The sequence below is a fragment of the Hylobates moloch genome, unplaced genomic scaffold, assembly GCF_009828535.3.
Source record: "Hylobates moloch isolate HMO894 unplaced genomic scaffold, HMol_V3 SCAFFOLD_5, whole genome shotgun sequence".
NCBI classification, from domain to species: Eukaryota; Metazoa; Chordata; class Mammalia; order Primates; family Hylobatidae; genus Hylobates; species Hylobates moloch.
The window spans coordinates 24113715-24137318 of NW_026652280.1; the positions used below are offsets into that span (position 1 = coordinate 24113715).

The window sequence follows — 23604 nt, forward strand, 5'->3', positions numbered from 1 at the left end:
TGGAATATAATCATGAGGAAGCATCTGATCCTCCCAAATTGAGAAACATTTCCATAAAATAAGTGGCCTGTATTCTTCCAAAATTCTAATATCACGAAAGAAAAGACTGAGGAATTATGTCTCATTCAAATGGATAAAAGAGATAGACAATTCAGTGCAGTGCATGATCCTGGACTTTGTCTTCTACCGGAGATGGAGGAAGTGCCCTATTGGAATATGGATTATGGATTGGATCTAAGTACCCACAGTATATTATCTGATTTTGATAATAGTACTGTTTTTGTTCTTAGGAAGTGCGCACAGAAGTACTAAGGGGTAAAAGGATATAATTGATGCAACTTACAAATGGTTCAGAAGCAACATATTATATAATTATAACTGCACTGTAATTAAAAACTTTTAAAATTAGCTGGGTGTGGCGGTCCCAGCTACTTGGGAGGCTGAATTGGGAGGATCTCCTAAGCCTGGGAGGTTGCGGCTGTGGTGAGCTGTGTTTGTGCCACTGGACTCCAGCCTGGGTGACAGAACGAGACCCTGTCTCAAAAACAAACAAAACAAACAAAACCCCCAAAACTTAAAAAAAAAAAGTAAAACATGGGAAGAATGAAAAAATTATACATTTTCCTTGACTTCAACCCTTGATCTTTTCTTGATCAGTTCCCAGGTGGGGCTAGGATATCTTTGTTTTTTATGAGGTTCCTTGGAGTATTTGGGTAGTCAGCCACCATTTGGAGATCACCATGTACTGCCTAGATTATAAATTTCAGAAAGAGTTGCTGGAATCATTTCAAGATTGGTCAGGTGCCAATAAATAAGTTATAGAAACGCCCTCAAAACTGGAATTGAAGGAGTGAAAATTTATTTAGTTTGAGGATATGAACATGGTATAATATTGTCGTACTTTTTCTGGAGTTTAAATGAGTAAGAGCAGCCTACAGTTGACCGGATGGCTTAATATTTTTTTCATACCACAAAAATTAAATGCTTTACTAAAACATTCATTCTCTTACAATTCTGATGAAAAAGGTTGTACTGTATGGTTGAGTATCACACTGTAAATTTAGGCAATACATGTCCTATTGAGCCCATGGAGTAAAATAGATTTTCCCATGATCCAAGCTATTACAATTTCACATGTGTAAAGTATTTCAAATTCATTTTAATAGACTGCTTCCTTTCAAATACATGTGGAGGTAGATTTATACAACTGTAAACAGTTTATGCATTTTTACAGATTTTCATTGTATGTGTTTGATACTAATTTACCTCTTTTTAATTGTAGGAGAGATAAAGAATTAATAGTTTAAAACAGTAGGAACTGCATGTTCTGCTGTGATCAAGGAATTAGATAATCTAGCTTGTTTGCTTAAGGGGTCTGTGTCTTGAGACTTTTATAGGGCAGTATGAAAGCTCTGAGTCTCCTTATTATGCCAGTACCCAGAAGATTGCTTTAATGAGAAGTAAAGGGCCTTTTTCCAATTACAAGGGAATAACTGTATTAAGTTCCTGTGTTATGTCAACCTGCTTTGATTTGATTACTATGAAAGAAATGGATTTATCTGTCAGTGTTACTTAATTAAGCCTTCTCATTGATGTTTTGCAGAGTAATATAGTGTGGTTTGCACATTTGAGCCTAAATACAAAGAAAATTGGCCTAAAACTAAGACATGACCCCTGAAGATAACATGTAAGATTGATCATTTGTCATTGCCAGGTCGTAGGCTGCAGTGTTAAACATAGGTGGAAGGATTGCCATGTTGAAAGGGTAAAGTGAAAATCAGTGTATGGGAGTGAGTATTTTAAGCAAAAGGGGTTGTGCTGGAAAACTGGATTTTAGGGAGGAGTTTTGAATATGTAAAACTATTGACTTCACCAATATTACTCAAGCATCTGGGATAGGAAATGATGACAATAAAACAAACAGGAGAGGTAGATTTTGTTAAAGTATAAAAGGAAATAGAAGAAAAAGGAGAAAGCAAGAGGAAAAAATGCCGTTTGGGAGAAGTAGACCATTGTGTTTAGGCAGAGCAATTATAGCCTACAAATATTTCAATTAAGCCAGCCTCCCCTTCTCAGAACCTCACAAATGGCACCCTCGGGAGAAAAGAGGTATCAGGAAAGAAAAGAAGAAAAGAGGAAACGATTCCATGTTTCATGTTGGCTAACCTTTCCCGAGAATAAATTCAATAAATTATTTACCAAATAGGCATTTTAAATACCAATTTGTATATCTGAAGTCATTACAATATTATGGGTTTTGCACTATAAATATTACATGTATGGTTTGAAAAATACGCATATAATTACATGTAGACATTATCAGACGTATATATTCAGTTTTCTTAGGAAATGAAGCATATTCTTAAATGTATTCTTTAGTTGTTTAACGCTTTGTTTTCTAAAGTATCTACCTTTTATTTCTCGCACTCTGTGATATATCTTTAGAAGACGATATGTCTTTAGGAGGTAACAAACACCTACTTAAAAACTTCCTTGCAATATTTTCACATTTATTTAAGTACTTTGAAACTTATCTGTGTAATGTTGAAGTTAGATGGTACTTTGATTTTTTTTTTCAAAGTCTTCAGATATGGTAACTTACTTCCAATTGTTATTCTCACCCGATTCAAAATGTTTACTCTCCAAGAAAACTGTCTTAGTTAAGACTGATTTTTAAGTGCTTTTAGATTGGTCACATTTCGAAAAGTCAGAGAAGGTATATATAGTTCACGTTATACTCTTGCTTGAGTTATTCATGGCTCTTATTTGTAGGATATTGCTTAAAAAGGTAGGATCCCCAAACGACTAACTTCTCTTCAAGAGGAAGACCCCAGCTAGCCAGTCCCATACATTTAAAAGGTTGCTAAATGGCACTCATCTCTCAGCATTTCACATTATATATTCAAGCTAGGGTATGATTCAAGTTAGATGATCGTTGATACCTCCAAATATATAAATTAATATATAGGCTTCAATGTACATTTGGTTCAGTTGCATAATTTAACTGTTTACCACCTTGAGCTCCAAAAAGATTTATGTCTCAATATAAGGAACACCACTGACATATTTGTAACATAACAGTTACCCACTTCATTTTGTTACTTTCTCATTATCTGAATTTTATGTTATAGGAAGATGCTTTCCCTGTTTATAACAGCACACAATGGAATTAACTCCATATCTTAAGCAGCAAAAATTTAGTGTTCATTTTTGAAAAACAGTTTATTTTGAACTTAAGGAAAATAATACCGTTTTAAAGGACTTATTAATGGAAGCTTAAGTTGGATGTTAAGGCTAAAATATTGCAGTAATTGTCTGCGAACAAATTTTTCCTACTATACTTTCTCACCAGCATATCTACCCTTTAACTTTTCTTATCATATGAAAAATACTATAAGATGATCTCATGCTTGACCTTTGAGTTTCAGATTTATTTGGTTAGGAAATCCATTAGCTCTGAGAAAGCCAGAGTTGACAGCAGTCATCTGAAAATGGAAAGCCCAGGTCTGTATTCTTTATATTTGACGTATATTTTTTTTTTTTTTTTTTTTTTTGAGACAGAGTCTCGCTCAGTCACCCAGGCTGGAGTGCAGTGGCACAATCGTGGCTCACTGCAGCCTCCGCCTCCTGGGTTCATGTGATTCTAGTGCCTCAGCCTCCCAAGTGGCTGGTACTACAAGTGTGCACCACCATGCCCAGCTAATTTTTGTATTTTTAGTAGAGATGGGTTTTGCCATGTTGCCCAGGCTGATCTCGAACTCTTGGCCTCACTTTTTCTAGTCTGATAGTTTTGATTGCTGTCCACATAAGCAAAGTGGAGCTTTGAGTAATCAAATCATAATCCACCTGCCTCGGCTTCCTAAAGTGCTGGGATTATAGGCATGAGCCATCGCACCTGGCCTGACACATCTTAACATTTGTGTGGGAAGCATTGACACAACCCTCATTCTTTGCTTAGTCAGATTTGGGAAGTGCTGGAAGCTTCTTGTCAAGTTTCTTGTTAGTACCCAGATCACTCATTCTGAAGCACCATATCTTATGTCTAATAGAAAACAGAAACAATCATGCTTGTGTGGACATCGTCTGTCAATATTTGAATCTCCTCAACTCTTCCTATGTCCGTAATAGTACTCAAATTTGACTTCAAATTACTCTACTTAGAGCTCTTATTATACTGGGTGCTAATGAAAATGTGCACATCCTTAACACGCTCTTTGCTGATGAAATATTTTGAACTCTAAATTCATCTGGCACTGACGGAGAGCATATGCCATCTCAGTTTGTGTGAGGGCTCAGCCAAGGGTTCTTCCTGGACTAGGAAATTAGTAGGAGCCACAGATGTATGCAGTTTGTGAGTCTCCATAATGGTGTGGAGGATATTTAATAGTGTCTGTTGTTGCAGGGAGAAGGTTTTGAGGCAGTGTAGACTTCATTGTGTTTCAGAATGATTATCTTTCCTGGAAGAACTTAACATCCTATCTCTGAATGCATTCTGAATGTGTTGAAATTTTTATTAAGAAATCAGTATATTTCTACAAGAGCAGGAATCTGTAGACTTAGAGCAATGCAAAATACCATTTTAGGCATTTTTCTGATTTCATAAAACTCTAGGGTCCTGGGTGATTGGCATGTTACAGGCTCAGAGTATAGAAAGGACAGCTACACAGCTCTACGTCAAATCAATCTAGGTAACTCTCATACTTGTTTATTTCAAATCAACCTTAAAGTTACATGGTATTTAGTCTGTGTTCTTAGCTTGGGACTCTGATCAGCATACATAACTTCTGACAACCTGTCATTTGTGTATTACACATAGAAATACATTGAGATATAAAGAGAATACTCTAATGGTAAACTAAGCCATTGAATAAATCTAATGCTTACTGAATTCTCACTCTGATGGTGTTATACAGGGTCATGGAGAAGGTAGGATTGTTTAACCTAAACGTTTTGGGTGTTTCTAAGATCCAGGAGAGTATTTAAAAATCACTGACCTGTTTAGCAGAACAAGGAGTCATAAAAATGTAAGGCTCAGATTTTCTTAGGTATTGGAGGGTATTATTAAATTAGGCACTCATGATAAATATTGGTGACTATGGTAGATATTTACTACAGATCAAGTACTTTCCTAAGTGTTTAACAAATGTTAGTTAATTCATTTACTTTAACAATAACTCCTTAATCTTGCAAATACTATCATCCCCTTATCTTCTGTTAGAATATTGATTTTGGGGTATGTCTTGGGTTTTCACTTCTGTTCTCCTTGACCCAAGAGGCCATTACATTTTCAAGGTTGACAAATGTCCCCAGAGCAAAAAATGTGTTTTCTTCTTCCCTAGGTTCCAGCCTTCATGTTGATTTTGGCTCTGTGATTCCTTGTTATCTTGTCTGCTCAGTATTTTAAAATTTTTCAAAAAACTGTTATCCATCATTTTTAGTTTTCTGTGGGAGAGTTGTCCAAATATACTAGCCTGCCCTATTTCCAAGAATGGAAATAAAACTTGCTTATTTTGTAGTTCACAAAAATGAGTACGGAGAGGCCAGTGACTTGCTCAGACCAGAGAACTGGTCACTGCAGAGTCCCTGCTGAAATCCAGCTCTTTATCCCAACTCCCAGTGCTGTGTTTTCTAAAGTTTGTCTAGTCTGTCTGATAGTTTTGATCTTGCTGACCACAAGAGCAAAGTGGAGCTGTGAGTAATCGGATTACAAGTTTAATGAATGTGGATGGGAAATCGCAGAAGGTAAGAATTATGTCTGAACATCTTTCCCCTAAATAGAGTATTTGGTCATAGTTCTGCCCAAACTGTTGTGTTTTGGCACTGATCTGTCAAATACTTTATTTATTATTTTTTTTTTGAGACAGTCTCGCTCTGTCATCCAGGCTGGAATGCAGTGGCTCAATCTTGGCTTGCTGCAGCCTCCACCTCCTGGGTTCAAGCAATTCTCCTGCCTCTGCCTCCTGGGTAGCTGGGATTACAGGCGCCCACCACTAGGCCCGGCTAATTTTTGTATTTTTAGTAGAGATGGGGCCTCACCATTTTGGCCAGGCTGGCTTCAAACTCTTGACCTCAACTGATCTGCCCACCTCGGCATCTCAAAGTGCTGGGATTACAGGCATGAACCATTGCACCCAGCCAATATGTCAGACACTGTAGAGGGGACTCGTGCAAAATGAATCAAATAAGATGAAAATTTGTGGATTTTCAGATTGCCTCCTAAAGCAGCCAGCAGTCCGATTGAAGAGTTACTAAATCTATCTTAGTTCAGGGTAAAATAAGAAATTAGAAAAATCTTGAACAACTGAGCCCATTTCAATCTTTTGGAACAGGAATTTCTATCATCTGCTTGCTTTCTTCCTTTCCTTTTGCCCGGGGTATTATCTTTCTCTTTATTCTCCCATCTTGGAAAAAGGGTGGCAACAGAACAAGGGAGGGGCGAGAACTAAACAGATTCAGCAGTTCATCCCAGGCGGTTTTTCATTTGTCACTATGTTGCCTTAATGGATTTCACACATCTATTTCCTGTATATTGTTTAGTCTCACCTCTAGATGTAAACACTTCTCATACCACAATATTGTCTTTTCACTTTCTGCTGTTTTAATTCATTTCAGTAAAGAACTAATGAGCCCACCATTGTACAGTACCACACAAGATGTTATTTGTGTCAAGTATGTTTCTTTCCTATAAGAAACGTACATCACAGTTGGGTATGATATAAATATGTAGCTCTATAGCTGTATATATATTCACATGGTTATTTGGATAGTAAATTATATGTACTTGCTGAACTATTGTATTGAGTCAGCCATACAAGTTTTATCATTGTGAGTACTGTTGATACAGAATGCTATGGGACATTCTGTCTTCTGTGTTGGGAGCTCACAGATATTTTCTGTCTGGCTTAATACCAGGATTAGGTATGTTTCTCCTGGACACTTTGTGTGTTTTTATCTGATGGTTATTGTGAATCTTGTTTCCCTCTCTGCTTTGTCTACTTAATAGCTTCTAAAATTTTGATCCACCTCTAGCAAATAGCCAGTCCTTCACTGTGTGCATTTTGATAAACTCATCATACCTCTGGCCTTACTGTTCTCCTACTTTTATTTTGCAGTCGCTTGGTTCCTTCAAATATTGATTTCATATATTTTGTGTTGTATGTGTTTCTGTAATCGTTTGTGGACACAAGAGTGGGTATAAACTCCCAAATAAATATATTCACTCTGCGTGGGGAGAAGTGACAGGAGGGAACATTCAGCTGGTTAGAGAGAGATGTGAAATTCTTACTGGGGAGCCTTTACAGCAGTGGGCAGAGCTTCAGCCTCCTTTTGTGTCCAAGCTCTGCCATTTCCTGAGCCCTTGGGCAAGTTTTCTAACCCATCTGAGGCTCAGTTTTCTCATATATAAAACCGGAATACTAGTAAGGCATTTGAGAGTTTAACGCAGTGTCTGACATACATTCAAGCTCACCAAATGTGAGCTGTTACTCTTTCTTTGAGAGGTGAGGAACGGTTTAGGCAGAGGGAATAGCAGTTACAAAAACATGGTGGTATAAAAGAGCGTGCAGTATCCTGGTACACTAGCAGGAGTAAGGAATGGCCAGGTATAGGCCCCGTGCAGGGTTTACATGAAAATGAGTCTGGACAAGAACTTCTTGGATGCTCATGTGATGGAGGTGTATACTGAATGCTGCTGAAGCCAGCAACCCAGCCAGGAATTTTAAGATGTGGAGTGAGAGAGGCTGCTGTTGGTGGTGTGGGGCATGCATTTGTCTTGTGTTACAGTCGAGTAGTCCTGTGGTTCTCAAACTCCTGTGTGCATAAAAGTTACCTGGGGACGTGTTAAAAACAATTTTCTCAGCCCCACCCTCAGAGTTCCAGACTGAGTAGATGTGAGATGGACCCTAATAAGCCAATTTAAAAATGGGCATACAGGTGATTCAGGTGGCGGATACACTTTGAAATGCACTTGGTGGTGCACTGGAATAGTTATTGAGGAAATGCTAGCTAAGGAGTAGGCCTAACAAAGTTCAAGGAGAGGGAAGATGGAAGAAAATGACTTCAAAGTAACATGTTTACATTCATTATGAATTACCATTGCCCATGCTATAGAAGACACTAGTTTATAGTGTCTTCTATGGATATGGATAAATAAGCACTGGTCCTATAGATTTTTTTCAAAGATAAAATACAATTAGAATTCATATGATTATTCTATTTATTAGGTTTGGGAGAGCTAGTGATTTGTCCTCATCCTCGAGATCGAGCAGGAGACCAAGGGAAGGGGAAGCCTGTTCAACAGAGAGCAATCAAAGAAAGAAAGGTGCAGCAGCGTGAGGTCAGGAAGTGGGAAAGATGGAAATGGGAAAGGGTGGGAAAAGAGCAGTCAGATCCTATTGGTCAGGAATCTATTTGTGAAGGAACCCAGCCAGTATTTAACCTGCTTTGAAAAAGCTAGACTTCCAGCATTTTTAATTAGTGGATTGCTCGCTTTTTAAATTGCCCAGTTGGGAATACTCAAGTTTTGATGTGTTTTATCTGCCTGCTAATTAGCAGGCTGCTTGGTTGACCATTACTTTTCCTTTTTTCTGTGGACAGAAGATGTATATGAAGGTCTCTTGGTACATTCCAGCTCAAGTCTGGCTTAAAGTGCATAAGAAAAACTGTGTATTTAGTAAGAGTTCTTACTAAATTATAAATCAAATTTTAATACATATTTTCTCCAACTTGATTCCTTTTGCTCTAGCACAGGGCTTCTTAGTCTCAACACAATTTTTATTTGGCGTCAGAACACCAAAAATATATATTTCTTTTAGGGACAGGTTCTCACTCAGTTGCCTAGGTTGGAGTGCAGTGGCATAATCGTAGCTCACTGTAACCTTGAACTCCTGGGCTCAAGGGATCCTCCTGCCTCGGCCCCTCCAATTAGCTAGGACTACAGGCATGTTCCACCACACTTGGCTAATTTTAAAAATTTTTGTAGAGACAGATTCTTGCTGTGTTTCCCAGGCTGGTCTCAAATTCCTGGCCTCAAGCAATCCTTCTGCTTCAGCCTCCCAACGTGCTGGTATCACAGTTGTGAGCTGCTGTGCCCTGCACAGGGTATTTCTTACTGTGGAGAGCTGTTTTGTGCATCTATGAGATATTTAATAGCAACTCTTGGCCTCTGTGTGATCAATGCCGCTAGCGCCACCCAAACTGTGACAACCAAAACTGTCTCCTGGGTGGCTTTGCCAAATGTCCTTTGGGATGCAAAAGTCCCACTGACCTGGCAGTAGCGTCCTCTTTCCTCCAAGTCTCTGCCTACTTTTCATGTTTAAAATCCTCTTTTAAAATTGGAAAGATAAAATGAGTCCAAACAATTTGAAATCTTACGGTACTTATAGGGATTCAAATCTGTTCCTCCATTACTTTTTGGCCAAATTCAAGAGGAGAAATCTCTCAAATGAATCCAAGCTGGCTGTTATAGGTGAAAAGAAAGTCAAGATGTGCCAGACTTTTGAAAGCTTGCAGTGGTTGAGAGATTTTGTTATTTATACACTTTTTATTTTGGCTGAAAATATTTGGTTTTTGTTTAAGAATTAAGAGAACCATGTAGGCTACAAAATTTATTTATGTGCGAATCCCAGAGGGTTGTAAGTAGCTTCTTTGTGTGCTTTAGTTCAACATATACAGGATAGGCCAGCCTGTTGGATTGTTGAACAGCAGATCTAGGGAAGGTTTTACACCTTGTCTCTAGGCTTGGTGCAGTCCCGAGAGCTTTCTTGACATGCCTTGAAGCTCACAGTGCACTGATTTTAACTGTCCATAGGGGACATCTGTTTGCAGTTTGTGTTATCTGCTGAAGCACCAACTAAAAGGAAGTGAAATAATACTTGTCATTAAAAAAAGAAGAGGGAGAGAAGTTAATTTAGTGGTAATAACTTAGTTGTTGTTGCTTTTCTATCTCTTAAGATATTCTGAAACACCATGTACTCTACTGTATCCCAAAATAAATTAATTAATTATACTATGATTACTTCTGCTGATAATAAAATAGCAGTAATAATAAAAGGAATGACAGTAGAGCATTAAGGGAATAAACAGTATCACTGAAATGTGAGGAAACACAATAAATGGGATTGTGTCTCCTGAACCATAGTTTCACACTTCCTCCTCCACTTCTGTCAGAGGGTGTTTGTGATGGCCGTCTGTTATCAGCCGTGATCAAAATAATATAACAGTGAAACTTTTTATACTTATGAAGGCCCTTTCATCAAAAATCTCACAGCCATTTCTAAATATAGAGCGACTGATCTTTAAAACACTTTTATGTTTTAAGCAATTAATATGGTAACTTAGCTGTTAGACTTTCCATCCTGCGTATTTGCCATTTGGAGCGTGGATGGAACATTTCGTAATCTACTCAACATTAAAACTTCGCTGGTATTGAGTTTAGAATTCCAACTTTTTGATGGTTCATGTAGGTCTTTTCACTGTCATCTATCAAAACAACATTGCTTTATAATGGAATAACCACATTCATTTCCACATATCAAAGCCCAGATTAAGGATTGTAGACCAAATGGTATGTCTAGTTTAAAAAAAAAAAAAGGAAAGACAGAGTCAGTATTGTCTTAACCTAAAAAAAAGTTTTGTTTAAGTCCTAATATCCCTGTAATGTGCTGGTGGAAATAGACTACTGAATACTTTCTCAGTCACTTTCTGTTGTATGTCTGGTGTCTTCTGTGATAAGCCCGGGCTATGGAACAAAAAGGATCCAAGAGCATTATGGCGAGGATGCTAAAGGTGTTAGTGTGGATATTTACCTTAATTTAACTTTTTTTGCATTAAAGTTATGTTAGTGCATTTTTAAACTTATCTTAAAGATTGTAATAAAACTTTAAGTACAGTTTCATATCTATAAAAACTGAGGCTATCAAACACTGTGAAGGATGGAAGTAATTTTTATGTTCATACCTCTGGTTCCTGAGGGTCCAGTTCATTTCTGCTGTGAATTTAAATGAGTTAATTTAAGTAGATGGGTCAGAAGCCACTATCGTCATGGTAGCCCTGTGCCTGGTTCTTAATTAAAGGCAACAGGAGATTAATTTGAAACATTAATTTAAAAGTGCATATACAAAAAGAACAAATTACTGCAAGAAAGCCTAAAGAACTTTTCTCTTGTCCCTAGATGTAGAAGACAGAAGTAGCTCAGGGTCCTGGGGGAATGGAGGACATCCAAGCCCGTCCAGGGTAAGTATATCTAATCTTTTCTCCCACAGCCAGACATCCCACGTGTGTAAATTGACAAACAGAAGGTGTGTTTCTCTCTCTCTCTGTCTCTCTCACACACACACACACACACACACACACACACACAGAGGCATGGGCATGCATGCGCACACAAACACACACACATATATGTGCATACTAAGTTTAATGAGGATCAGCTTGACTTTGGAATTTTTTCCCCCATTCTCTTATTGGATGCTGTTATTCAATTTGACACCTGTTCCACTTCTGCTAACCAGAAGAAAACTCCTTCATTACGTATTTGGTCTTTCTTTTGTCAGTTATTGATCCATATTACATAATGCTATTTGTTGTGGATGGAAAAACTTAAAAAAAATTCCTAATATCCTTATAATGTATTGGTGTGAATAGACTACTGAATAATCCCAAAGATATAGTGTGAGGTTCTATCCTGCCAGTATAATCTACGTACTGAATCTGAGTTGATTTCACTATGTAGACATGTTATCATTCCACCAGTAGGGACTTTGATCACTAGTTGGATCATTCATTTATTTGCTCTCAACTTTTTGCTATTCTTCTCCACAATTTTCCTATATGCATTGGTTGTCTCTTGGGGAAGACCCAAGGAATATAATGTAATAGGAATGTAATAGGAAGACCATGGAATAAGAGTTGGGTGGGTGGTTAGGCAATATGTGTTTCTTGTATGTATATGATCTTGGGCATGTCATTTCACCTCTTGGGTCCTCATTTTCCTATTTCGCAAAATGAGGAAGTAGAGCCAGAGGATCATCTGTGTTTCTTCCAATTTAAATATTCATGATTTTGTATGAAATTTCTTTAACTGAATCATTACTAGGCCCTTTAAAATCCATGTTAGTTTTTATGATGTACATATAATGCCCCAGATTAAAAGTACACTCCGTGTACATGGTAAAACCAGCATGTCTTCCTTTCCCAACCAGCTATATATCGATGAAGCATTCTGCAGGGAGGGTAACATTTTACCGTAAATGTTCACACAAATTTGGGTTGGGGGAAGGTTCCATTTTGGCATAAGAGGCAGGGAAGGTAATCAAGCTGTCAAAATGAGGGCATTTCAGCAAGTCAGAGTTAGACATTTCCACCTGTCCTTGGCATTGTCATCCTTAGTCTAGTGTTCAGGGTACAGCAGGATCTCTAAGCTTACCAGTAACTTTGTGAGCCCTTACACCAGCTGTCGAGCTTGACATTCTAATGCTTTATATGGATGGGTTGAGGAAATCTTTCCTCCTCCTCATGTTACAGTCTGCACTTGCAGAAATAAATCCATTCTCCTTGACAGCAAGTGGAGATCATAGAACTCTCCTCAATTGTTTAGTTCATCCAGATTTTCACAATTTCTTATGATTTCTCCATTCAGTACACATGGTACTTTTAATTGTGTTTCGGAAAACAAGGTCTGTTTAGAATCATCTTAATTTAGGATTAAAACTAACTGGCTTTTGGTTTTTGTTAGCTGTCCTGCCATTTTTCTCAAGGAATATATTGGTGAATAATTTCAAACCACTTTAGTGTAATTTATATTTTCTAAATCCAGAAGTTTGCATGAGACAAATCATTTGTGGCAGATTTATACCCAGGCAGACTTTCAAGGTCTCTCTTTTTTCATCTTAACATGGGGATAGTGTCTACCTTACAGCACTGGGCTGAGGATTAAATAAGATACTATATATTAAGCTTTTAGTACACTATCTAGGATGAGGACACTTAATAAGTGATAATCAGCATTATGCAATGCCTGGTATAGAGTGAGTGAGTGTATTATGATGGGTATTTAAAATGTAGCCTCTTTTTATAGATCGACATTTTGGCAGAATTAGATTTCAGTATCAGTCAAGTTAATTGTTATACAGGAGGAAAGGCGATTGAGAACGGGGTTGTTTTCCTTAAGGTTGAGGGGATGTGTCTTTTCCTTGTTCATGCAGCAGCGCTCTTTTTTGTGTGGGCAGATTCTGCCCTTTGGCTCACATGCAACCGATACCTCTGAGTAAATTTGACTTAGACTTTATGGGCAGTTCCACCAGCTGAGCAGAGTGACTTTTTCCCCCCTTTTTGGTCACTTTATGCACTTTAGTAGACTGAAAGTTGAACCGTGTAGTATAGATGATTTTAACTCTTTCCTATCATGTTATCAAATTTCCCCATTAAAATTAAGTAACTGGACAGCTTAAGAACATTGTTTTAATTTTAAATTCCCCTTAAAACAATAAGCTAATTGTAATAATGAAATATTTCTGTCAAAATTTGTCTTCTTTACAACTGGTTGTTTTTTGTGATATACTTTGTCCAACTCCCGAAATGCTAATTTATGCTAATGTTTTGATGTTCATATCATAGTTAAATCCTAATATTCTTAACTTTCTTATATGTTAATTATGTGACAATCTAGTTCTCTTACAACCACAATAGTAACTATAATAAAACATTGAAACTTCAGTATCCTAACACCAAATGTTATTGTTTGAATGGCTTTATCTTGGTCTTTGAAAAGCAATTCATTGCATACTATGCCTAATTTTCCCTTGTGGCACAATTTTGCTTTAATGTGGCCTTATTAAAATAATAATTTTTAACATAAGCAATATACTTTATATGTGTCTGGTGTTTTACATACACTATTTTATTTAATCATGTCAACAGCTCCATGCAGTTGATACCATTATTATTACTCCTAAGATTTCTCAGCTATTATGAGGATAATTTGGACTTCGTAGACTCTAGAGCTTTCTTTTGGCCACTATACCTGTGAAAGTGCAGATTCCTTCTAGTGAAGTTCCAGGGAGGGAATAGTGGACTCCAATTTCTTTGGAGGGGAGAAGTTTTGGTAGTGGGGCTGTGTTTATTTATGTGCTGTTTATTAATATAAAATAATAACTTACACTGTCATTTTATTTACAGAACTATGGAGATGGGACTCCCTATGACCACATGACCAGCAGGGACCTTGGGTCACATGACAATCTCTCTCCACCTTTTGTCAATTCCAGAATACAAAGTAAGACCCATTTTAAATTAACTTACACTTTTTGAATGCTTATGTTTTACTATAGAAGGTAAAACCATGTCCTAGACAGAGGTTCTGCTTTTAGAAACTTGGATATTTAGTCAGTTCACTTGTAATAATCTTAAATTGCAGAGAGATATTGGCAGTCTGTGTTTGGTAATAGTGCATTAAGGATTAAGTTTTACAACCATATGGAATGAAATACTTTTAGTGATACTGAATCTACGTGGAAATTTTGTTTTCCTTAGACCTAAAGCACAGACCACAGTTTCAATGTTGTATTAGTAGTTTCCTAAGTTAAGGTAGATGAAGTCAAAGTGGTGAATATTTGGAATAAAAATATCACTGGGCTTGTTGGTTGGCAGTGGTATATAGTCAGTGTTAACTGTGATTTCTGCTAAAGGGGTTATGAAAATAAATGGTGTTAATGGGCTTAGTGTGCTTAAATCAGAGTAGTGCATTCAAGTTGAATTGTAAAATCTGATTGTGTATTTATCAAGGCGTGAACTTTAGTGCTAATGGCCTAGGCAGACCCCATCCTGCTTTACTAAAGCAAGTTACCTGTTAGTTTGAGGCTGTCTGTGAATCTCTTGCATGCCATTCATCCTGGCATCCTCAGCATGTTTTTCTGCTTTTGGCTACCCTGTAGGGATGTTTGTTTAACAGCAGTAACTTGAGCAATGAAAAGATGATTCCTAATGGCTTAAAAGGTCCCAATAGCTGGCTACTTTAGTTTTGATTGAAAAAAAAATGATCTTTGTTCTAGTAAACATGAGTTCTTAACAATATTAGTAAATCTCTCAACCTGGCCAAATTCTCTTGAGAATCTGTCAATAAGTGAAGTTAAATTTCTTGGTACAATCTGTTGGACAACACTCCAAGGAAAACACACAGCGATGATTATATTTTTCTGAGACCATAACTGCAAATGCTTCTAAAGAATGTCATGATTTTAAGCTTTGGAAGCTATACCAGTTACTTCAGGTCCTTGAATCTCAGGCGTTCTTTGAAAAATCACCATCAAATCCATCTAAATGGATTTCAGATATTTAACACAAAATAGTCAAAGCAGATAAATACTCGCAACTGATTTTTAATGGGTAACATCATATGTTTGTGCCTTTGAGTATCTTACCAACTTTGAGAACCACAAAGTTGGTTTTGGTCATAGAATGTTCTTATTTTTGTGCTATATTTGCCTTCAAAGTAGTAAATTTCATACTTATGTTTTAACATTGTAACTCAAACAGGAATCCCAGTTCTTTATCAGTTGTTGATAGGTGCATTGTTTCTTGTTCTCAGGATATGTAGATACAGGTGACTAGATATATTTATCAACTTAGATTTTAAAAGGCAGCTTTTGACTCTTCAGTGTCAGTAGTTATGATTTTATTTCTAACACCCTTGCTTCTCTATTTATCTCCACACAACCACTTAGAATAAAAGATTCGTTTGAAAATATACTCTTGAGAGGTAGCACCTAAATAATATACTAACTGCCTTGGATCCTAAAATGATCCTCTAATGAGCTACAGTAAGAAAAATAGAATAAATAAATACTCATAGTGAGACGCTTATGTTATGTATGTGAAAAAAAGTTTTAACTCTAAAGAACAACTTGATAAATTAATATTACAGAATACACCAAGCAGTACAAACAGATTAAATGATTGTTCTGTTCATGTTTCCTCATGGGCAACTGCTTTACAAATCAAATTAGTTTTTCAATCCAAATAGTATTTAAAATATAAGTGGCCCGACAGTCTAGAGCGGAGAGAGCTGATTCTTTTCACTTAGTTGTTGTTTAGGCTGCAAATCCGTGTCAGCTTTGCTCTTTTATCCTGTCTGCCCTCCTTCCCATTAAACTCTTAAATATGGAGACCAAGACAGTCTCCTGCATTGTGATAGGAAATGCTACTATGTCCACGAGGCCCCCACCCACTGTTCCCAATGAAAGGACTTCTCTGTTAGATAAGCTGTCTGGTTTGAAACATGGCTCTTTATTGTTTACAAACTGCTACATTTTCCACCTCAAGCAGATTTTTGCACAGAAAAGAATTGTGCTTGGGCTAAATGGTTTATCTGACATTAACGGCGCAGTGTCAGACTGGGGTCAGGGAAGTCGCCCTCAGAGCGAGAGGGCATTGCGCGGCATGCAAAAAAAAAAAATAGAAAAGGGAGAAAAAGACATTGAAACAAGTATGAAATACCTTACATTTTTAGTTTAGAGAAGAAGAATTTTTTTTAAGAGAATTGATTCTGATGCTGCATTAAAAACTCTTCTCATCGCTGTAATTTCTCACATCCCTGATGCCTTCTTGATTGGCTTGCGTATCTGAAGGCTAGATTCGGGGAACAAAGATTCTCATTGATTTTGCCCAAGCTGCTGTTGATTTAAAATGAAACCACTTTTCAGATGAGCCATATTTGGTGTTATGTTACAGCTTTACAAAGAAAAGATAGATCATTTTCAAGAAATTAAGGACAATTAATTTACAAATGATAATAAAAACCAAGTAAGATCTATTGGTGTGGGGGACAGTTTGAACTCATAGCATATATGCTGTGTTCTAAACCGCACTGTGTGTCCAGACCCAGAGCCCATGTTGTGACCTTTGTGGACATTTTCCTTCTACCAAAAGAAGGTGGTAGACTTTAGCATAAGTGTTTGACAACACTCCAGTCTCCACTTTCAGAATGTTTAACTGGTTTTCGTTAAAACTACAAAGTATTTGTTTCTGTTTCAAAGACTTAATTCTGCCGTGATGTCGCATCAGGGTAAAAGCTATAGCATCAGAAATAAATCAGCCACTTTATTGGAGCAGATTCTCTATTGTCAAATCAATCAAGCCTGTGACTGAATTAGGCGTCTGCTACAGAAATAAGTGACACTAATTTTATAGGAAAGAGTTATTAACTGCAGATGACCTGATTTTTTTTCCTTTTTTTTGGTGAACTGTTCATTTAGTAAGGTTTTATTTTATTGCAAAGAAAGAAAAAAGTACGGGACTACTCTTTTGAGAGTGGATTATTATTAATTATATATTTTGTTCTTCACGGCAGTATACAATTTTAGGGAAATGATAACAGGCATTGCTAGTATATTTGTTTATAACCTCTTTTATGGTAACAAAACCCATTATTACAACTCTGAACTTCTTGATTTCACATGAATCGTTTTGCATTTTACAGATTTTTAAACATAATACTTCTATTTGGCACTGAAATTCCAAAACTTAGTTCATTTGTGTCTCTATTTCAAATTTATGCAAAGTGGGATATAAATTATAAGAGTAATAAAGTGTTTTAGCCTAGGCAACATGGTGAAACCTCATCTTTACCAAAAATACGAAAACTTAGCCAGGCGTGGTGGCACGCATCTGTGGTCCCAACTACTTGGGAGAACAAGGATGGAGGATCTGTTGAGCTCAGGGGGCGGAGGTTGCAGTGGGCTGACATCATGCCATTGCATCCCAACCTGGGCAACAGAGTGAGATCCCATCTCAAAAAAAAGTAATAAAATGTTTTTTTTTAATTTATTCTTTTAGAAATGAGCTTGTATGTGTGGAAAAATTGCACTATTTGATAGTTTGTGAATCCCTAAAGTAAATAAAACACCCATGTATGGTTATACATGCATGCACACACATGTACACCCATACACACAGTGTATGTATCATGCTAGAAGACTTAATGACATTTCTTGGTTTATAGGATTGTTCTGTGTTCCTGTCTGTGGTTATAGCTGTCATACAGGGTTTTAGTGTTTGATATTTGTAAGTCTTTTAAAGAAGAACCTAACTAACAGAAACAAAAAGCAAGCTCCTAAATTTTTTTTAAATAGGTGTGAATAGCCTTTGTGTTTGTTTTGATGTTGGCAGGGTTGAGAGATGTCAGTACTGACTGCCTACATTGACCAATTCGTATACTTTTACCTGACATTTACTAAGAACTCACTCATTGCTTTCATTGTGTAGATACATGCCAGGTTGCATTTTGCCTTAGTTGAAATTCCATGCATTGTTTTATATCTGGAGAAAATAAATCATTTCTTCCATGTGACTGCCTATCATTATTAATGATTATAATGTACACTGGACCTATTGGAGACTTGTTCATTGCAGTTTTTAAACAATTTGATGAAACCTTCCTAGGTTGTCAGTTGGATACCTTTCAGAGTATGCTAATGGTAGAAAGGGTCGGTGAGTCTAACTCCTCTGTTTTTTTAAGAGGGTTATTTATATGCTATGGAATAGTTTGAAAATCCTGGCAACAAGTGTATGAAAAGAATATGGACTTTAAAAAAACCTTTTTTTCCTTTGTCAAGCACTAAACTTTTGCAGGTAATCGTCCAGATATTTTTACAATGGTAGACAATATATTTTCTAGCTGAAACTGTTTGATCCAAGGAAGGAGCTAAGCATTCCATGTTCCTTTTATTATTCCAGAGCATTGATTGAAAGCTGGATTGAGGATAAGTGAGCAAGTTGCCCCATAAAATTACATACATGCATTTGTGACTGAAGGGTATGAAAAGTGATACTTTTGTACATTTGGCTACAGCTTAGCTCAGCATCGGGGCTATGCTTTCACATGGCCCATTTTGAATGGTTCAGTTTCCTTACTGTGGTATTTGGTTCTAGTCCTACTCATGGTACTCTCCCAGAGCATTAAATAATTTACCGCCATAGAGTAGCTGGGTTCTAACCTAGCTCAGCAGAACATTTTACTGCTGGATTAGATTGAGGTTTCAGGCAGAACTGAAGAAAGCTGCTGGCTTACAAGATGACCTTTGAATCTCATCTGGGTTAGCGGTTGATATTTTGATTTGGTTACTGTGGTCATATTGTGACAGCTGCTAGCTCATTATAATTCGGTTCCACCGCTCCGTTTGCCTAGCAGGAATATTTAGGTTTGTATTACTTCAGAGTGTTTATGGCTACCCTGAGTTTAGCCCAGCATAAAGGTGAAGTGTTGTGAGTGTTTTCAAATCCCAGTGGCAGAAGCGGGTGCCACAGTCTTCTTGTAAAACAGCAAATGTGAGTACATGCTAATACAGGGAGTTTTACTCTTCATTGTAAAACAGAGAATAACCAATGAATCAGCTTTTACTAGGAAAACTGTTTTTGGAAGCCTTAATGTACAAAGGAAAAGCATGACTACAAAGAAACGTAATTTTTCAAAGCACGAATGAGATGTTACCTGACTTCATGGTTAGATATTTTGTTCTGTGCGGAAGTGTCAGTATTAGAAAATAGCAAAACCTGTACAATAATGGCAATCATTTGATGTTTGAAAGTTCCAAAGGTCAAATAATCTTTAGTAACTTCATAAGAACGGAACTGTGACTATAGATGTCAGCTGTAGAAATTTTAGTTCACTTTTTAAATGCAGCGAAATTAGGTAGTGATACAAGCAGGCCCCTTTGCTAGTTCATTAGTTAGGGACATCTTGGTATGCTTCTTCTTTTTTTTTTTTTTAATGACACCTTTCAGCTTGATGTTATCTCGATATCAACTCTTAAGTGTTGGACTTATAATGTGGCACAAGTAATTTCTGAGAAAGGAAATTATTAATTGTGGTCTTATTTGATTTTACTTTGGGAATTTTGATTTCTTTAATGTTAAATTTAAAATGCCCTCCTGAAATATTAACAAGTATGACTCGTTTGAGCCTCATCCCTGGTGTTTTTAGCAATCTTGATTGTTGAGCTAAGGCTGGTAGTCAGGATTCAGGAGAACTGAGTTTTTTTCTTCTACTTCTTCCTTTCTTCTTCTTCTTCTACTTCTCCTTCTTCTTTTTCTTTTCTTTCTTTTATTTTTCTTTTCTTTTTTTTTGAGACAGAGTCTCTCTCTGTTGCCCAGGCTGGAGTTCAGTAGGATGATCTCTGAAACTTCAACTTCCTGGGCTCAGGTGAGCTTCCCACCTTAGCCTCCTGAGCAGCCGGGACGACAGGTGTACAACACCACATCTGGCTAAGTTTTATATTTTTAGTAGAGGTGGGGTTTTACCATGTTGGCCAGGCTGGTCTTGAACTCCTGACCTGAAGTGATCTGCCTGCTTCAGTCTCCCAAAGTCCTGGGATTACAGGCGTGAGCCACCATGCCCAGCCAAGAATTGAGTTTTCTATTCTGTTTTGCTGCAGCTGCCTGTGGGTCCCCTGGTCAGGTCGTTTCCACATCTTTAGATTGAGGGAAGAACAGCTCTTTAGGTGATCTCTGAGGTAATTTTATTATCTAACGGTCCATTGATCTTTCAGATACGTCATTTTATCCTTATACTGTATTTTCTCTTTGGAGATGTTTTATTGTTCTTTCTAATCCATTCATCTCTATTTTATGAATACCTTCAAGTGACTTTGCCAGTGACGTGTTTTCCAAATGTAATTCTTTAAAGCCTAACTAAAATAGATATTCCTTTTATATCTCAGCTGGTTCTAGATCTATAGCTAAGGAATTGGATTGGTTGGGGATAAATAAAATAATAACTCATTAAGTTGAGTCACTAGGAGAAAAGTTCTGTGCATAGATCAGTATTTGGCATAGGTGTTGTAGGACCTCAATAAATGACTGTCAAGTGAATCAGGGAATTAGATAGGATTTAAACATTAAATGAAAAGCCCATACATTAAAGTTAGGCCTATACCTTACTGTACCAAGAAGAAGACCCTAAACCAGAGCCAGTCATATAGAAATTCACATTTTATTCTATAGGACTATATCCTTGACTGGACAAAATATTCTGCCAAGATAGGAAACGGGCCATATTGCAATGTGGCCTGTTTCAGTTTTCAGTACACCACAGATTATTTTATGTATAAGCGGAAATAAGTAAAATCAATAATATTTTGGGTCGGGCACAGTGGCTCATGCCTGTAATCCCAGCACTTTGGGAGGCCAAGGTGGAAGGATTGCTTGAGCCCAAGTGTTTGAGACCAGACTGGGCAACATAGTGAGATCCTGTCTCTACAGATAATAAAAAAAATTAGCTGGGTGTGTTTTTATGCACTAGTGGTCCCAGACATTCAGGAGGCTGAGGTGGAAGGACTACTGGAGCCTGGGAGATTGAGGTCACTACAGTGAGCTGTGATTGTGCCATTGCACTCCAGCCTGGGTGACAGAGTGAGACCCCATTGCTAATAATACTAATAATAATAATACTTATTACTATATTTAAAATTTTATATATTATTTTTATAATTATAATTATATAATAATAATAATAATTACTATTATTATAAATAATTTGAAAGGCCATTGCAAAAAGTTGTGTTTCTGGTACTGAGCTAAGATAACTGACTTCCTTTTGTCCAGTCAGAGAACATTTCCATTCTTCTTTCATTGGTCTTGTTTCCTTTCCGGCCTACTCTGTGATATAGCACAGTTAATGCTGTGATCCTCAAACACTTTCAGAGTCAAACTAGGTTTACTAATCCAAGTCTTATAACATTTAGAAGAATTTCTAAACAGAAAAATGTTACTTGAAAACTATGGCCAACAGAGATGTATAGACCTTCTAAATACCAGGAGAAGATTTCTCACATAGAAAGTTATTGACCCAAAGAGAAGATAAATCATTTAAGCTTCACATAAAAGTAAAAAGCAATTTGTATCAGGTAGGAATGCTTTTGCTTCGAAGTAATGGAAATTGTGACTAATGATGGCTTAAGAATAATTTTTCTCATTCTAGAAGTCTGGTGGTAGGCCCCTGCTGGAAGTGGTTTGCAGCTCAGTGATGTCAGGGCTGGTGGTTTTGTGATTCTTTTGTCCTTCCCCTCATTGTCTAAAGATGGGGGTCACAGCTTCTGGTGTCAAGTTCAGGTTTGATGCAGAAAGAAGGGGAAGGGTGAGTTGAGCGGTGTCTCCCCACCACACTGCTTCCCCATAACCCAGGCCATCTCCAGCTGCAGAGGTTGGGGCAGGGCTGGGAATGCAGCCTGGGAAATAGACAGGAAAGAAGCGAGTCGGGGACTCATACTGGGCTTACTAACTTGCAGTGTTCAATTCACACTTCAATTTTTTTAAGAGAAAAATATCTAATTTTCTATTTAATAATTTTGAAAATTAAGAACAAGGCCTTAACTTTCATGTAATAAAAATATATGTAAAAAGATGTCTCAACTCTAATTTCTGGTCAGCAAATTAGAGAGGAAGATGGAGTAGGAAAAAAGATATTGTAAAGAGGAAGGTGGAGAAAGTCCAGGCATGAGCGTCTTGCATGGGAAGAAGCGTGAGGTCTGCTGTTTGCATCTCACCTTCAAGGCTTGTGCCTTCATTGTCCTAAGCCCTTGAACAAGGCAGCAACCTGCCAAAGCCAGCTCTCCTTACCTCTGCTTTCCCCAGAACCTTCTCTTTTAGGTCTGTGGTTTGACTTTCTGCAGCCTGTCCAGGGCACCCTTGTTATGCAACAGGCCTGTAGCTCCAGCCACCAACCACTCTTTTCTCCAGTCCCCTGGGTGGTCTTTGGCAGATCCACAGGCCAGGCTTTAATCCCAGTGCCTCCTGCTGCACCCATCCAGAGCAGGCCTGGCACCCTGCAGCACGTCCCTGGGACATGCTGCTGCAAGTGACAGACAGAGATCTTTCTCCTGGACCATTGCCCAAACAGTTTCCAGGGAACTTACCTCCAGCAACCTGCCATGTCACCATGAAACACTCAGACAAGAATGCCTACTGCCTGGGGGAGAAAACCCTCTACTTTCTTTTAATATGTACACAATTGCAGTTGTTGATTTTTAATGTGGAGGATTAGGTGCAGCCAAAAGACATTTAGTTTTAGACAACATGCCAAGACTGGATGAAATTGTGAGAGCTGGATCCAACTTTTGTCCAGAAGTTTCCCAATCCTGTTGAACAGTCTCATGTCGTGAATCAGACACATTGGAACAGAGGCAGGGGAAAGGACCATCTATTGTTGAAGGTAACCAGGATGTGAAATAAACAGTGCTGCTTTTATTTAGTAGAAAAAGTTTTTCTCTAGGTTTTTACATTTTTATTTATTTTCATGTTTTTATTTACTTACTTTCTTTTTGGACACAGAGTCTCACTCTGTCACCCAGGCTGGAGTACAGTGACACGATTATAGCTCACTGCGTCTTCAAACACCTAGGCTCAAGTGATCCTCCTGCTTTAGCCTCCCAAAGGTCTGGGATTACAGGTGTGAGCCACTGTGCCCGGCCAATTCTCTGTCTTTCCTTAGGAAGATGGTTTCTTTGAATTTTGCGTAAGTCCTATACTTAAAATGTGTCTGTGACAGTATTAACCAGTACCCTACTTCTTGACTGGATTTTGGGCGGGGGCGGGGTGGGGGATGCGATTAAACAC

The 23604-nt window shown here is 37.6% G+C and overlaps 1 protein-coding gene across 18 annotated transcripts in view; it reads left to right on the top strand.

Moving 5' to 3' along the window:
• The window catches only part of TCF4 (transcription factor 4), a 381116-nt gene that overhangs the window by 128693 nt on the left and 228819 nt on the right, over positions 1 to 23604 (top strand). For all 18 annotated transcript variants that reach the window (XM_058438310.1, XM_032152230.2, XM_032152235.2 and 15 more), the window contains 2 exons: positions 11171 to 11232; positions 14176 to 14272. In XM_058438310.1, coding sequence (XP_058294293.1) covers positions 11171 to 11232; positions 14176 to 14272 — 159 coding nt within the window. The remainder of the gene's footprint in view (positions 1 to 11170; positions 11233 to 14175; positions 14273 to 23604) is intronic.